Raw genomic sequence first — 16,316 nt, 5'->3', positions numbered from 1 at the left:
GCCTCCCTCCTGAAGGTGGGGAAGAGGCTTGAACCTGGGTCCTCGTGCGCTGTGATGAGTGTGCTCTGCTGAGTGTGCCGCTGCCAGGCCTCCTTTATATTTTAAAGGTACAGATCCTGAAACTGCACCATCTGGGACTCACTATGAAGAAGCAACGTGAGGAGCCTCTGAGAGGATGGAGAGCTGGGCCCTCGACTCAGTGCCGAGACAGTGCCGGCAGACCCAGGGGTACTAAGATCCCACTGATCCTGGAGGCCATTTTCCCATTTTGTTGCCCTTGTTGTGGTTGTTATTATTGTTATTGTTGTTGTAGCTGCTGTTATTGGATAGGACAGAGAGAAATTGAGAGAGGAGGGGAAGACAGAGAGGTGGACAGAAAGCTTGTGAAGCGACCCCCCTGCAGGTGGAGATCTGGGGGCTCAAACCAGGAGCCTTATGCCACTCCTTGCGCTTTGCGCCATATGCACTTAACCTGCTGCGCTACCGCCCAGCCCCCCCAGGTGTGCTTTGAACAAATAAAAGCCAAAGTCCTTGTGACCAGATCAGCTGAGAGAAGGCTGAGGGGCTGCCCAGAACTAGGAACTCCCCACATCCCGAAACAGAAGCAAGCAACCAGCAGCTGCCAATTTTGAGAACTGTCACAAAGACCGGTGAGAGGGACAGCTGCTCGGCCGGAGTCTCCGGCAAGGACCCACGGGGGCGACAAGATGCTCAGGCGCGGCCTTTGTGAACGCACAAGGGGTGAAAGGAAGCGTCAGGAAAAGCAGCTGCCGTCTGAAAGTGATTCTGAGAAGCAGCGTCACGGACAGGATGTGAGAGTTTCTTGCAACCCGTTCTTAAATCCCAGCACCGCACAGCACGCAGACGCCAAGTGAAGGATGCAGACCACCTCGGGGGGCGGGAGAGTCAGAAAGGCCAGAGCCCCGGCACACGGGCCCCGAGTGGCAGCGAGGACAGACGGGCCGTGGAACGAGGGACAGGCGCCGCAAAGCTCGGGAGGCGAGGCCCGTGTTTCCGCAACTTGCAAAAGCAAGAGAAGCTCGCACCCACTCACTCGCCTCACTTCTTCCCGGCCCGGGGCACTGCCCGGCCCTGTCTGTGGCTCTTCTCCCAGGCTCCGGCCTTCCCCGGCGCCCGGCCCGCAGCCCCCACGCTCGGCCCGCTGGGTCCCGGACCCGCCACGCGTCCCTCAGCTTCCCGGCCGGCCGCCCGCTCCAATGCCGCCTCCGCTCTCCCGCACCGGGCGGCACCGGGGTCTCCGCCGGTGGGCCCGGCCCCGGCCTCCTGTCCCGGAGGAGGGGATCCCACGGCCCCGCGGTCCAGGCACCGGGGCAGAGGTGGCCGCCCGCCGCCAGCGTGTGCAGCCGCAGAGGTGTGCGCCGCCGCCGGGAGGGCCTCCGGGGCCGCGTGTCGGGCGGCGGGCGCGGCTGGGCTGCCCTCCTGTGCGCGGAAGCCGAAGCCGTGCAGCGCGCCGGTCACCTGCTCGGCCACGGAGTCCGTGAGCGCACAGCCGGCCTCCCCGACGGCCGCCGTCAGGTCCTCCACGGCGCCGCCGATCGCGTCCACCGGAGAGGACACGGACGGCCTCAGGCTCTGCTGCAGGCTTCTGAGAAACGCCACGTCCGGCCGGCCTTCTTCCTGCAGGTGCCTCCTCCTCCTTCTGCAAACACAGCGGGGGAGACTGACGGTGCAAAGCTCCGGGGCGCGGCCAGAAGGCGGCGGAGGTGCCAGGACCCTGCCCGCGCACAGCTACTGAAGCGGCGGGCGGCCCTCTCCCCACACCCGACACGCGCGCTCGCCCACGTCACGGGGCTCCGGGGTCAGAGGCATTCCCGTCTCAGTCTCAGTCTCAGGAGGGAACGAGAAGCACTAAGCCTCAGGACCGTTCGGAACACTCCTCGGGTCAGGCGCACACGGTGCGAGGCGCAGGGCAGGGCAGGGCAGGGCAGGGCAGGCAGGGCAGGGCAGGGCAGGGCAGGGCAGACAGGGCAGGGCAGGGCAGGGCAGGGCAGGGCAGGCAGGGCAGGGCAGGGCAGGGCAGGGCAGGGCAGACAGGGCAGGGCCAGAGCAGGACCCCGGCTCCCGCCCGCAGGGGAGCCGCTTCGCAAGCAGTGCACAGGTCTGCCGGTGTCCATATTTCTCTCTCCCTCTCTTTCCCTTTCCTCTCAATTTCTCTCTGTCCTGTCCAATTAAATGGGGACAAAATGGCTGCCAGGAGCAGTGGACCTGTAGTGCTGGAACTAAACCCCGGGGGCGAGACAGACAGTCAAAAAACACTCCTTGGGAGGCGGGCGGTGGCACAGCGGGTTAAGCGCAGGTGGCGCCAAACTCAAGGACCCGCAAAAGGATCCCGGTTTGAGCCCCCAGCTTCCCACCTGCAGGGGAGTCGCTTCACAGGTGGTGAAGCAGGTCTGCAGGTGTCTGTCTGTCTCTCCTCTTCTCTGTCTTCCCTCCTCTCTCCATTTCTCTCTGTCCTATCCAACAACAGTGACATCGATAATAACTACAACAATAAAACAACAAGGGCAACAAAAGGGGAATAAATAAATAAATAAACAAAATAAAAAACACTCCTTGCGGCCGCAGTGCTGTTTCTAACGGCCGGGGTGCTTCCCTGCCTCACAGGTGGACACTGGGCATATTCCAGAGGGCACCTGGCAGGCTGCGCAGAAGCAGGGGTGAGGCCCAGCTCTTCCTGCCGGCCCTGCCGGCCACCGAGGAGACGAACAGCGACCTGAGACAGTGTCACTTTACCCTGACACTTCTTCACTTCCAAGAAACATCACTCTTTTTCCAAAGTCAGAATGTTTAGATTGACATATAACAGCCTTACGGGTAACCTTTTTCAAGATGAACTGATGGAAATGTTGTCGCCTTTTGTGACATGGCAGCCATTAGCAGAGCTGACGTGAGCAGTCGCTTCTGGGGTCCTGGGTGGGCTCAGGGTGGCAAGGGGCCATGAGACCAGATCAGAGCAGAAGGACCGAACCTGCAGAGCTGGGCCGTGCTGTAGGGAAGTGTGGGAAATGGACTTTCAACTGAGAACGGGTCAACACCACGTGACACACCAATGTCCCCACTGCGAGGGCCTGAGGAATCCACCACGTGACACATCAACCACCACGTGACACACCAATCCACCAGCCGCCAAGTCTTTGCAGAGGAGGAGGCTCCGCGGGGCCTGAAGCAGGAGAGCGTCGGCACATGGGCTGGAACAGCCTCTCGCGACCGTTTCCCCAGCTGCCTTCAGAATTTCTGCTCATCCTCCGAAGGCTGACCGACGTCTGCAGGAAGCTCTGCGGCACCGCTTCTGAGGTGCTCCGAGGAAGTTTCCCACGGGAGACATGGGGAGGCTGCGGTCCTGCTCTTTCCCGGCACCCGGACGCTCTGAGAAGCAGGCGGCCCCGGGGCTTCCAGTCCAGCAGCCTCTGAGCACCCGCCGGTGGGGAGACGCGTCCTCCGCTGAGCCAGGCCCTTCGCTGAGCTCCCCAGCGGGCCCGGAGAAGGAGTCTGCTTCGTGGGAAACAGACCCTGGAGGGCAGTCTGGGCGCGGATCGAGCCGAGGGAAGGACCACGACGGCCCCTTCTCCCCGATCACGCCTGCTGCTAGTCCCCACTCAGCGCGCGTGTGGACGCAGAGGCGCCTGCCGCGTGGGTGGCTTACAGTCCACCTGTCTAGGGACTCACGGCGACAGGACTTACCTCAGAGATCTCATTCGTACAGAACAGTGAGTGAGTGTGCGTCTGGTCTGCGGAAGCAGCCTCTTTATTGTCGGCGTGTTTGAAAATGAAACAGGAAAGGCAAAAAACGCGGTGAGGATACGGTACTTACAAAGCGTCTCTTGTGAGTTCTTCCTCGTGCTGTATCCTGACCCAGCCTCGGGAAACCCGCCAACGTTTTCGAAACAGAACTTCTTATTAATGTAGAGAAGCAGCAGCAGCAGCAAGACAATGAGCACCCCCACGGCGGACAGGAACCCGGCCGCCTCTGGAGAGACTGCGGGGAGGAAAGGCAGGCCGTCAGCACTGGCTCCTCTCTCGGCTAACGAGGCCCCTCGCGCCCGGCAGAGCCACCATGAGAGTGAGGATCTGCAGGGAGTGTGGGTTTCATTCATTCATTCATTCACTCATTTCTTCAGTTTCCTTGTGAACCGTACCGGGATGATCTCCACAGGCAGGAATTATACAACAGGAAACATGGGCTGAGTCCCCGGAAGAGGATTCCAGGAATTAGGAAAGGCCGCGTGGCTTAGTCGGATTGGCGGGTGCCTGCACCAGCCTCCCTGATCTCTGAGCATGGCGTGCGCTTTCTCTTTTAACCAGAGCCCTGCTCAGCTCCAGTTGGTGTGTGTGTGTGGGGGGGACGACTGAACCTGGGACTTCAGAGCCTCAGGCAGGAGAGCCTGTTGGCATGACCGTTATGCCGTCATCCACCCTCCGCCCTTCAGGGTGGCTCTTTTATTAAGCGAACTCTGAACTTCTGACCTCAACCTCTCTTTGATATCACACTAAGGCCAAAGCCTGAGGCCCAGGACCCAGGACGCAGGACGCAGGACCCAGGCACCGGGCACCTCACCTCTCTACGCCCCTTTCCTGTGCCCGGAAACAACAGTCTCCTGGGAGCCGAAGCCCACTGACCACACAGCCGAGGTGGACTGTGGGAGCAGCTGCCCCTCACCCGATGCCAAGTGCCCCCCCCCCGTTTCCTCATCGAGACGGTGTGAGATGTTGCCACGCCCACGGTGCACTTCACCCGCTCCGGTGCCCAAAGCTGGCGGGCACCTTCGGAGGGGTGGCCTCTTTGACTCCCCTTAGAATGAGTGAACACCGGCCACCTCCGGGCACCAAGACGCAGGCTCAGCTTCGTGCCGTGAACCCCAGGGCCACGGGGAACCCCCTGAGTCAGGGAGGAACCTGAGGCAGCCTCCCAGGGTAACTCACGGGGGGGGGGCACAGAAGCGCCCCCCAGAGAGAGGTCTCTCCAGCCCCCGAGACCTCGCTTCCCTGGAAGCGTCGGTGTCATCAGCCACACCACCACCGCCCAGAACCACACCCCTGCTCACAGAGCCACGCCAGCGACACCCAGTGTGAGCAGCTGCCCACCCACCCCAGCGCCCCCTGTTCCCCCACGTGATCCGGGACTTTCCCAGTCGGCCACGGGATCAGCGTGGGTCCTTGGACGTGGGCCAGGCTCCGGGGGAGGGGCAGCCCCTCCCAGGCAGGGTGAGGACTGTGGAGCAGAGAGGGAGCAGAGAGGAGGGAGGAGGCCCCACCTGGACCCTCCTGCCTCAGAACCCAGACACCCTCAGGAAGGGGCCTTCTGGGAGGAGCTGGGGTGTGGCACCAATGGGGCGCGGAGGGGAAGGCTGGGGGTGCCACTCCAGCAGCCCGGGGGGGGGTGCAGCTCAGCTCTGAAGAGGCTCGGTGCCCCGCCACTTAGAGCCCAGTGCCACTCTGCTGGCAGCAAGCAGTCCAGCCCAAATGCCAGAAGCGCCATGGCCTCCGTAAGCACGGGGCTGGGGGCCAGAGACCGCACATCTCCCTGTCAGAAGAGCCTCGGAGAGCCCAGCTCCCACAGTGTCCCCCGTCCCCGGCCGCACGGAGTCCGACGACCCTCCTGTGACCCTGCTGTCCCCTACTCGGCCGCCTGTCCCGGCCGCTCCCCTCACCTCCACCTTTGCTCCATCTTTCCTTCGTCTCCCCCCCAGTTTTAAACTGAACCTGGGGGGCGGCTGGGTGGGGACCCCATCTGCAGGCCCTGGAGGAAGCAGGTGGCACGGAAACCACACACCGGGAGGCTCCACGGCGGGCCTCAGAGGCCCTGCAGATGGGCAGGGCGGAGGGCACCCTCCCCTCCCCCAAGGAGCCTTGCGGCCAGGTGGCTGGGCAGGGGGCTCCTGAAGCAGGTGGGGGTGGCAGCACTGGTGGAAGAAAAGGGGTGAGTTTGCTCAGCAGAGGACGAGGACAGAGACACGTGGGGGGGACGCCACACTTCTAGCCTGAGTGACCGGTCATAACACTCATCAAAAAGCACAACAGTCGGTCAATCAAGAGGACGGAACGGTTCTTACACCTATGCGCCCAAGGCAAGGCCGTCTACAGACACCAGTCACCACTGAAAGGGCCACCGCAGTGTGCTAACAGAAATAGCAGGGACTTCACCAGCCCTCGGGTGTTAGACCAGAAACTATCAGATACTTAGAGGAAAATACTGGCAGAACGCTTTTCCGTCTAAATTTTAAAGACATCTTCAACGAAACGAATCCATTTACAAAAAAAAAAAAAAAAGTTCAACAATAACACAAAGCGGCACTCGGACAGGAGCTGGTGCACTGCGCCAAAGTCAAGGACTCTGGGGTGCGGAGGTTCAGGTCCCGGAACATGGCGGCAGAGGAGGACCTGGAGGGAGGAATGGAAACGCGGAGATGTCGCGTGTGTACAAACTGTTATGTATCACTGTTGGCTGCAAACCATTAATCTCCCAATAAAGATTTTTTTTTTAAAAAAAAGTACAAGGGCAAGAGGAAGGCCAGGTGGGGGTTCAAAACAGGCAGGGGTCCCCAGGGTGGTGGTGGGGAGGGAGAAACGCCAAGTGGCCCGGACACAGAGCTGAGGATGGCGGGTCGCCTGGGCAGGCCCTGGGGTGCTGGCCCTGGGCTTCGGGGCCGGCGAGTCTGTGCACAGCAGAGTGAAGCGTGAGGCTGAGCCCTCAGGTCTCGTGACGCTGAAAACTCGGGGAGAGGCCTGGCTGCGTGCCCCAGCTCACCCAGTGTCGGTGAGGCTTCGGCAATGACGGCGGGCATCCTCTCTCCCGTCGGCCAAGCCCCATCCACAGCTCGGGGGTCAGACTCTCGGGGATACCTGGTAGCTTGGTCTCCATTTACACAGCTCCCGTTCTGTCCCACCCACGTCCGCAGTCACTGAAAATAAGGACTCAGGCCAGAAAGACAGGGCAGGCACTGAGCGGCACTCTAAGACAAAGCAGCAGGAAGACGCCGGTGAGCACTGCGGTCCTCTCGGGATCCAATGTTCACGGTGTCAGCTCGTGATGCAGCGGACACCGGCACCGGCACCGGCATCAGAAAGACAAGTGAATGACAAGCTTCCCTGCTCACTCAGCCCCGTTGGCGCGAAGTGTTTTCAGGCCATGAAACACCAGGCTGTATCCCACTTGACCAGGAACAAGTATGGAAGTCTCTTTTTTTTAATATATATATTTATTTTATTTATTTATTCCCTTCTGTTGCCCTTGTTGTTTTATTGTTGTAGTTGTTGTTGTCATTGTTGGATAGGACAGAGAGAAATGGAGAGAGGGAGGGGAAGACAGGGAGGAGGAGAGAAAGATAGACACCTGCAGACCTGTGAAGCGAGTCCCCTGCAGGTGGGGAGCCGGGGTTCGAACCAGGATCCTTATGCCGGTCCTTGTGCTTTGCGCCACCTGCGCTTAGCCCGCTGCGCTACAGCCCGACCCCCCAGGAACAAGTATGGATCTGCACTCACACAAGGGAAGGGCTGTAACCAGGTTCAACAGCTGGTGAAAATTCATTGCACTGCTACAGGCCAGCCGGTCTTGGGAAAGGGATAAAATCATATTAAAAGCAAGAGCAAGTCCACCTTTACTTTGACAGGAGTGGAGACGGGCCCAGATCTGAGCTTCCGGTCTCAACCCACAGGCGGGCAGCTTGCGGGCAGTGAAACAGTGCTGCAGGCCTGTCTCAGTCTCTGTGGGTCTCTGTCCCTCTAAATTCTCTTTGTCCCATGAAATAAAAGTACAAAAAGGAAGCAGTGGAGAATTCTTATTTCCACTTTGTCACAGAAGAACATTGTGTATATAAAGTTTATGAGAAAAATTCCAGGAAGTACATACAAATGAGAGGTGACTTACTTTTTGGTCAGCCTCTGTTGGTGTCAGTCGACCTGTGCAGTACAGCTCTCTTGGCGATACAACGCCTTCGTATCAGAACATACTGATCATAAAAGCAGTTTGACAAGACTCTTCTGTGCCTCTCATCTCTCCAGGTGTCCTCCGGTAAGGAGAAGACACAGGCCGAGGGGCAGAGGGGAGGCCAGCAGGGAGCCCCTGCGGCTGTGGCCCTGGGCTCGTCCTAACAGAGGAGAGAGGCCGACTGACAGTTTGTGCGCGTGACCGGTCCCGCCGTGCGGAACCCGCGTCTCCCCACAGACCGCGAGCCGGGCAGGCGTGAATAATTCATCTCGTCGCTGCAACTCTAGCGCTTGAACAAAACGTGGGCTATATGAGAAGCCAACTCTTTTATTTAGAGACCGGTATTTGCTTCCCACTGGTAGGCTCCGTGTTTCTGAGACGCTAACTGGGAAACGACACCGTTTCTTTTGTTCCGGACCTTAGGTATGAAACAGAATCGATTCATGATGCCAAGAAATGATGCAGGAGGTAACAGATCAAACTCCATGTGCTTCAGCTTCCATCTGTGACATCCAGGCGCTACCCCCGAAAGTCCCCCTGAGAATTTTGTAACATACAATGATGCAGACCTGGACAAAGACGGGTAAATCAGGAAAGGGATACACATGGCTGTGAGGGGGGCGGGGGGGCGGGGGGGTTACACTGACGTTTGAACTCGCCGTCTTCCAGTGGAGCCGTGGCAAGAATAGCTTCCCAGGCTCAGTTTTCCCATTTTTTATTCAGAGAGCAGGGAAAGAGGAAGAGACACAGAGACAGAGGAGAGACACAGAGAGACAGAGAAGAGACATAAAGACAGAGAGACACAGAAAGAAGGCAGAGACAGAAGGCAGAGACAGAGCAGAGACACAAAGACAGGAGAGAGTAGGAGCAGAGACACGGAGAGACAGAGCAGAGACACGGAGAGACAGAGCAGAGACACGGAGAGACAGAGCAGAGACACGGAGAGACAGAGGAGAGACACGGAGAGACAGAGGAGAGACACGGAGAGACAGAGCAGAGACACGGAGAGACAGAGCAGAGACAGAGACAGAGCAGAGACACGGAGAGACGGAGCAGAGGCACGGAGAGACGGAGCAGAGGCACGGAGAGACGGAGCAGAGACACGGAGAGACGGAGCAGAGACACGGAGAGACGGAGCAGAGACAGAGACAGAGCAGAGACACGGAGAGACAGAGGGAAGGCACGGAGAGACAGAGCAGAGACACGGAGAGACAGAGCAGAGGCACGGAGAGACAGAGCAGAGACACGGAGAGACAGAGCAGAGACACGGAGAGACAGAGCAGAGACACGGAGAGACAGAGGAGAGACACGGAGAGACAGAGGAGAGACACGGAGAGACAGAGCAGAGACACGGAGAGACGGAGCAGAGACACGGAGAGACGGAGCAGAGACACGGAGAGACGGAGCAGAGACACGGAGAGACGGAGCAGAGACACGGAGAGACGGAGCAGAGACACGGAGAGACGGAGTAGAGACACGGAGAGACGGAGCAGAGACACGGAGAGACAGAGCAGAGACACGGAGAGACAGAGCAGAGACACGGAGAGACAGAGCAGAGGCACGGAGAGACAGAGCAGAGACAGAGACAGAGCAGAGACACGGAGAGACAGAGCAGAGACACGGAGAGACAGAGCAGAGACACGGAGAGACGGAGCAGAGGCACGGAGAGATGGAGCAGAGACACGGAGAGACGGAGCAGAGACACGGAGAGACGGAGCAGAGACACGGAGAGACGGAGCAGAGACAGAGACAGAGCAGAGACACGGAGAGACAGAGGGAAGGCACGGAGAGACAGAGCAGAGACACGGAGAGACAGAGCAGAGGCACGGAGAGACAGAGCAGAGACACGGAGAGACAGAGCAGAGACACGGAGAGACAGAGCAGAGACACGGAGAGACAGAGGAGAGACACGGAGAGACAGAGCAGAGACACGGAGAGACAGAGCAGAGACACGGAGAGACGGAGCAGAGACACGGAGAGACGGAGCAGAGACACGGAGAGACAGAGCAGAGACAGAGCAGAGACACGGAGAGACAGAGCAGAGACACGGAGAGACAGAGCAGAGGCACGGAGAGACAGAGCAGAGGCACGGAGAGACAGAGCAGAGGCACGGAGAGACAGAGCAGAGGCACGGAGAGACAGAGCAGAGACACGGAGAGACAGAGCAGAGACACGGAGAGACAGAGCAGAGACACGGAGAGACAGAGCAGAGACAGAGACAGAGCAGAGACACGGAGAGACAGAGGAGAGACACGGAGAGACAGAGCAGAGACACGGAGAGACAGAGCAGAGACACGGAGAGACAGAGCAGAGACAGAGACAGAGCAGAGACACGGAGAGACAGAGCAGAGACACGGAGAGACAGAGCAGAGACACGGAGGGACAGAGCAGAGACACGGAGAGACAGAGCAGAGACACGGAGGGACAGAGCAGAGGCACGGAGAGACAGAGCAGAGACACGGAGAGACAGAGCAGAGACACGGAGAGACAGAGCAGAGACACGGAGAGACAGAGCAGAGACACGGAGAGACAGAGCAGAGACACGGAGAGACAGAGCAGAGACACGGAGAGACGGAGCAGAGACACGGAGAGACGGAGCAGAGACACGGAGAGACGGAGCAGAGGCACGGAGAGACAGAGCAGAGACACGGAGAGACAGAGCAGAGGCACGGAGAGACAGAGCAGAGACACGGAGAGACAGAGCAGAGGCACGGAGAGACAGAGCAGAGACACGGAGAGACAGAGCAGAGACACGGAGAGACAGAGCAGAGACACGGAGAGACAGAGCAGAGACACGGAGAGACAGAGCAGAGACACGGAGAGACAGAGCAGAGGCACGGAGAGACAGAGCAGAGACACGGAGAGACAGAGCAGAGACACGGAGAGACAGAGCAGAGACAGAGACAGAGCAGAGACACGGAGAGACGGAGCAGAGCCCCGGGAGGCTGTGGAAGGCAGGCTGCTTCCCCACAGGCCCAGAGCTGCACACGGTGCTCTGATGGCAGTGCACATGGATCCTCTCAAGATCACCTGAGTGGCGGGACCAACACTGGAGTAATTCAATGAATTTGTTGTGTCAGGAAAAAGAGAGAGAGAGAGAAGTAATAAAGTAATGATATAATACAAGTCAAACAAAAAGCTGCCGTGTAGTTACTGACGGTGAGACCAAGCCTGGGCCTGCACTGTCAGACACCATCAGTACCGCAGTCTGTCTCCGACTTCAGGACAAACTGACCGAGCAGCTGGGAGGTGGGGCGCAGAGCTCTGCTGGGGGTGCGCTATGCAGCTGGATCTGGTCGCGCCAGCATCTTGTGACCCACGAGAAATCACAGCAGTTTTCTGCTTTACTTTCTGCCCAGCGCCCTGCTCAGCTCTGCCCGATGGTGGTGCTGGAGACTGAGTGTGAGACTGAGGGAGGCTCCTCTGGCAGAGGGGTCTCCGTGCATAACTCAGGCCTCAAAAAAAAGTCAAGATTTTAAAAAAGAAACAAAGTAGAAATAACAGTAGAAGGTCCAAGGAAACAACTATCTATTAACCGCATATGCAGTCAAAGTCCCCCTGCGAACAGTGCGATTTTCTACCAGAGAAGAAGATGCATGGGGTGTTGATCTGAGTTTGTGAAGGGCCTGGATTACCACAGCCTGGAACAAAACACTCTGAAATAAGATAAAGAAAATGATCTTTAATGACATTCAAAAGCTAGTACAGAAATACCATTTGTGAAGATAAGAAAATGGGCTACCGGGGGCCAGACAAGGGGGGGGCAGTTGAGCGCACATAGTATGAAGCGCAAGGACCCATGTAAGGATCCGGGTTCGAGCCCCTGGCTTCCCACCTATGGGGGGGGGGGGTCGATTCACAGGCGGTGAAGCAGGTCTGCAAGTATCTATCATTCTCTCCCCCCCTCTGTCTTCTCCTCCTCTCATGATTTCTCTCTGTCCTATCCAACAACGACAAAAACAGCAATAACAGCAAAATGGGGGAAAAAATGGCCACCAAGAACAGTGGATTCATAGTGCTGGCACCGAGCCCCAGAGATAATCCTGGATGGGAAAAAGAAAAGAAAGGAAAGAAAGGCTGATTGGCTAATCAAAACATAATTCAGCAAACTCTCAGATACTTAGAGGGAAACATTGGCAGAACTCTTTTCCGCATACATTTTAAAGACATCTTCAATGAAACGAATCCAATTACAAAGAAGACTAAGGCAAGTATAAACCTATGGGACTACATCAAATTAAAAAGCTTCTGCACAGCAAAAGAAACCACTACCCAAACCAGGAGACCCCTCACAGAATGGGAGAAGATCTTTACATGCCATACATCAGACAAGAGGCTAATAACCAGAATATATAAAGAGCTTGCAAATCTCAACAACAAGAAAAAAAAAAATGACCCTATCCAAAAATGGGGCGAGGACATGGACAGAATATTCACCACAGAAGAGATCCAAAAGGCCGAGAAACACATGAAAAAATGCTCTAAGTCTCTGATTGTCAGAGAAATGCAAATCAAGACAACAATGAGATCCCACTTCACTCCTGTGAGAATGTCATACATCAGAAAAGGTAACAGCAGCAAATGCTGGAGAGGGTGTGGGGTCAAAGGAACCCTCCTGCACTGCTGGTGGGAATGTCAATGGGTCCAACCTCTGTGGAGAACAGTCTGGAGACTCTCAGAAGGCTAGAAGTGGACCTACCCTATGACCCTGCAATTCCTCTCCTGGGGATAGATCCTAAGGAACCCAACACACCCATCCAAAAAGATCTGTGTACACATATGTTCTTGGCAGCACAATTTGTAATAGCCAAAACCTGGAAGCCACCCAGGTGTCCAACAACAGATGAGTGGCTGAGCAAGTTGATATATATATATACACACACACAATGGAATACTACTCAACTATTAAAAATGGTGACTTCACCGTTTTCAGCCGATCTTGGATGGACCTTGAAAAATTCATGTGAAGTGAAATAAGTCAGAAACAGAAGGATGAATGTGGGATGATCTCACTCTCAGGCAGAAGTTGAAAAACAAGATCAGAAAAAAACAAAACAAAACACAAGTAGAACCTGAACTGGAATTGACGTCTTACACCAAAGTAAAAGACTCTGGGGTGGGTGGGTGGGGAGAATACAGGTCCAAGGATGACAGAGGACCTAGTGGGGGTTGTATTGTTACATGGAAAACTGGGAAATGGTGTGCATGTACAAACTACTGTATTTACTGTTGAATGTAAAACATTAATTCCCCAATAAAGAAATTTTTAAAAATAATAAAAAAACATAATGCAGTTTTTAAATACCATCATGATCACACAAGAATGGAGATCACAAGACATTTATGAATTTAAAGTTTAAGAGGCAAGGGGCTGGGCAATGGTGCCTCTGGCTAAGTGCACCTGTTACCATGTGCAAGGACCCAGGTTCAAGTCCCTGGTCCCAATCTGGAAGAGGAAGCTTCGCCAGCAGTGAAACAGGGCTGTGGACCTTAGTGTCTGTCTGTCTCTCTGTCTCTCTCTCCCCCTTCCCTCTTAATTTCTCTTTGTCCTGTCAAATAAAAATAAATCTAAAAAATAACATGCCTGAAACCTCTCTTTTAAACAAAAGTTTAAAAAGAACAAAACAGCCCAGCAGAAGCCCAGGACGGGCAGGGCTGGCTCAGCCGTACACACAGCCCAGGCTCGAGCCCGGCCTCCACCACAGCGAAGCAAGCTCGTCAGTGCGGCTCCTCTCACTCCCTCGGCCTCTGGGCCTCCGTGGAAACAAAAAATGGGAAAGAAAGTGAGAGGAACGGATAAAGCTAAAAAGACATCGGCCAAAGTACGTTAGATAAAACCAACAGAATAATCGAAGAGCTTCTCCCACATCTGTGTGTGCAGGCTGAAACAAAACATACAGGTCCTTAGCAAGTCGCACAGCAAGAGTGACAAGAACACGCTACATGTGGGCCCATGCGCCATGTGGCGAGGCCTCCAAGGGTAGTGCGGGCGAGTGCCCAGTGCTGCAGATGAAATGAGACCTGATTTCAGTGCCTGAATAGAGTTGTGTCACCTTGGCTGCCGCTAGGTGGCGCTGTGGACCCACCAATAACCATAGCCACAGGTACCTCAAACTTCTATGTGTTAACACCAACACCATAAAGTGGGCTTGATTTTTTTCCTTTTTTAAAATTATTCATTTATTCCCTTTTGTTGCCCTTGTTTTATTGTTGCAGTTATTATTGTTATTGATGCTGTTGTTGGATAGGACAGAGAGAAATGGAGAGAGGAGGGGAAGAGAGAGAGGGGGAGAGAAAGACAGACACCTGCAGACCTGCTTCACCGCCTGTGCAGCGACTCCCCTGCAGGTGGGGAGCCAGGGGGCTCGAACCGGGATCCTTACGCCGGTCCTTGCGCTTTGCGCCACCTGCGCTTAACCCACAGCGCTACCGCCCGACTCCCAGTAGGCTTGATTTTTAAGCAAATATGATACACAGTATCGTTAATCAAGGATAACATCTAAATTCTATTTTGTTTTATTTTGCCTCCAGGGTTACCGCTGGGGCTCTGTGCCAGAGCCACAAGTCCAAGGCTCTGGTGAGCATTTTTTCCATTTTATTAGATGGACAGAGAGCTTGAGAGAGGAGGGGAGACAGAGAGACACCTACAGCCCTGCTTCACAGCTTGTGAAGCTTCCCCCTGCAGGTGGGGAGCCGGGGGCTTGAACCCGGGACCTTGCGTAGGTCCTTGAGTTTAGTACTGTGTGTGCTTAACCGAGTGTGCTACCAGCCGGCTCCCAATGTCTGAATTTTAAAGTAAGTAAACTCATGCAAGTACATTTGCTTCAGCACTTCTGGCCATTACAATTTAGGAAATATTCAGAAACCAACCTAAAACACCCCACAACGGTTCACCAGAGGGCCGGTGTCCGGGAGCAGAGCAAGTGCTCCTGTCAGCGGATGAAGGATGTCAGAGGGATGAAGCCAGCCCTCCCTGGTGGTCTCCCTCGGTGCCGCCTTTCGCCCACGAGCTGCTTGTCCAGGGCCCGCGTGCCTGCGGGTGGCCCAGTGCTGAGCGGAGTCTCACCAGCCTTGCCCCCGGGCCTCTGCCCCATGTCTAGTTTCCGGTCTGTGTCTGCAGCTCTGTGCTCAGACTTCAGGACAGCTCACCACACAGTGACCCAGGCAGGGGACACAGGATCCACCCCGAAACACGCAGCTATTAGGCAGGGCCCAGGAAGGGGCTCCGAGGCGGGTTGGGAAGAAGTGGGCAATTCCTACTTCCCTCCCTCCAGCTCGGAGAGAGAGAGCGGGGAGGCTGCGGAGAATGGACAGGCAGCCCCGAGCCCTGAGCTGAGGAGCTGAGCTGGCAGCACCAAGGAGCAGGGGCCTGACTCCAGAGGCTGCGCAGAGGGAGCCTGACCTGCACCCACCGCCCGCCTACGAGCTCCGTGTCCTCGGCAGGCGGCTCTGGGGCTGAGAAAAGCACCTCCCCACCAGGCCTGAGGGAAACAGGGACCAGGCCAGACCCGGAGCAAGGCAGTGCCCACCATGAAAGCAAAAGGCCACCTATGGGTAGAAAGAAAAGAAAAAAAAGTGCAGACCATAACTTGCTAATCAGTAGTGGAAAAACCCAACAATCGGGGCCGGGTGGTGGTGCACATGTCACAGCGCACAAGGACTCGGGTTCAAGTCCCTGGTCCCCACCAGCACGGGGAAAGCTTTGTGAAGCGGGGTTGCAGGTCTCTCTCTCTCTCTCTCTCTCTCTCTCTCCTCTACCTCCTCCTTCCCTCTCAATTTCTGGCTGTCTCTATCCAATAAATAAAGATAATAAAATTTTAAAACCTACTTTAAAAACTGGGCAGAGGATGTGGAGAGCTTTTTCCCAGAGATGCAGACAGGTGGCCAAGAAACAGCTGACCAACAGCCCCTTGTGGGGAAGATAAACCAAGCGAAGCCACCAGTGCCACCTCAGCCCAGCCGCTGCCCCGGGGCACAGGGGAAGCTTGGGTACCTCGGTGCCTCTCCCCCTCTGACGCCCCTCTGTGGGCCCAGAGTAGGGAGCCTTCAGTGACAACAAAGCCAGCTCACGCCTGTCAGAACGGCTACCTTAAAAAAGGTCGGGGGAAGAGAGGCCAGCCGGCAGAGAGCACACTTGGCCCTGTGCTCAAGCCCCCAACCACCACATGGGAGCACCTGGGGGGCTTCAGACGGTGGGGCAGTGCTGCGGGCTGGCGCTCTCTTGTCAAAAATGTCAGGGATAGTGGGATCCTGCAGACATGAAGCCCCAGCAAAAGCCCCGGTGGGAGAGAAAAAGACAGAGAGGAGGGGGGGGGGGGAGATGGAAGGAGGGAGGGAGGGAGGGAAGGAGGGCAGGAGAAGACAAGTGCTG

General features: G+C 56.3%; 1 protein-coding gene across 3 annotated transcripts in view; it reads right to left on the bottom strand.

Annotated features, from left to right (window-relative positions):
* SYT14 (synaptotagmin 14) overlaps window positions 1-16,316 on the bottom strand; it is a 73,735-nt gene that overhangs the window by 37,487 nt on the left and 19,932 nt on the right. For all 3 annotated transcript variants that reach the window (XM_060178338.1, XM_060178339.1, XM_060178340.1), the window contains exon 3: window positions 3,833-3,997. In XM_060178338.1, the coding sequence (XP_060034321.1) occupies window positions 3,833-3,997 (165 nt within the window). The remainder of the gene's footprint in view (window positions 1-3,832; window positions 3,998-16,316) is intronic.

Source organism: Erinaceus europaeus, chromosome 19, assembly GCF_950295315.1.
Source record: "Erinaceus europaeus chromosome 19, mEriEur2.1, whole genome shotgun sequence".
NCBI lineage: Eukaryota > Metazoa > Chordata > Mammalia > Eulipotyphla > Erinaceidae > Erinaceus > Erinaceus europaeus.
Note: the sequence above shows the minus strand (reverse complement) of the source record. Positions and strands in the feature narration are given on the sequence as shown.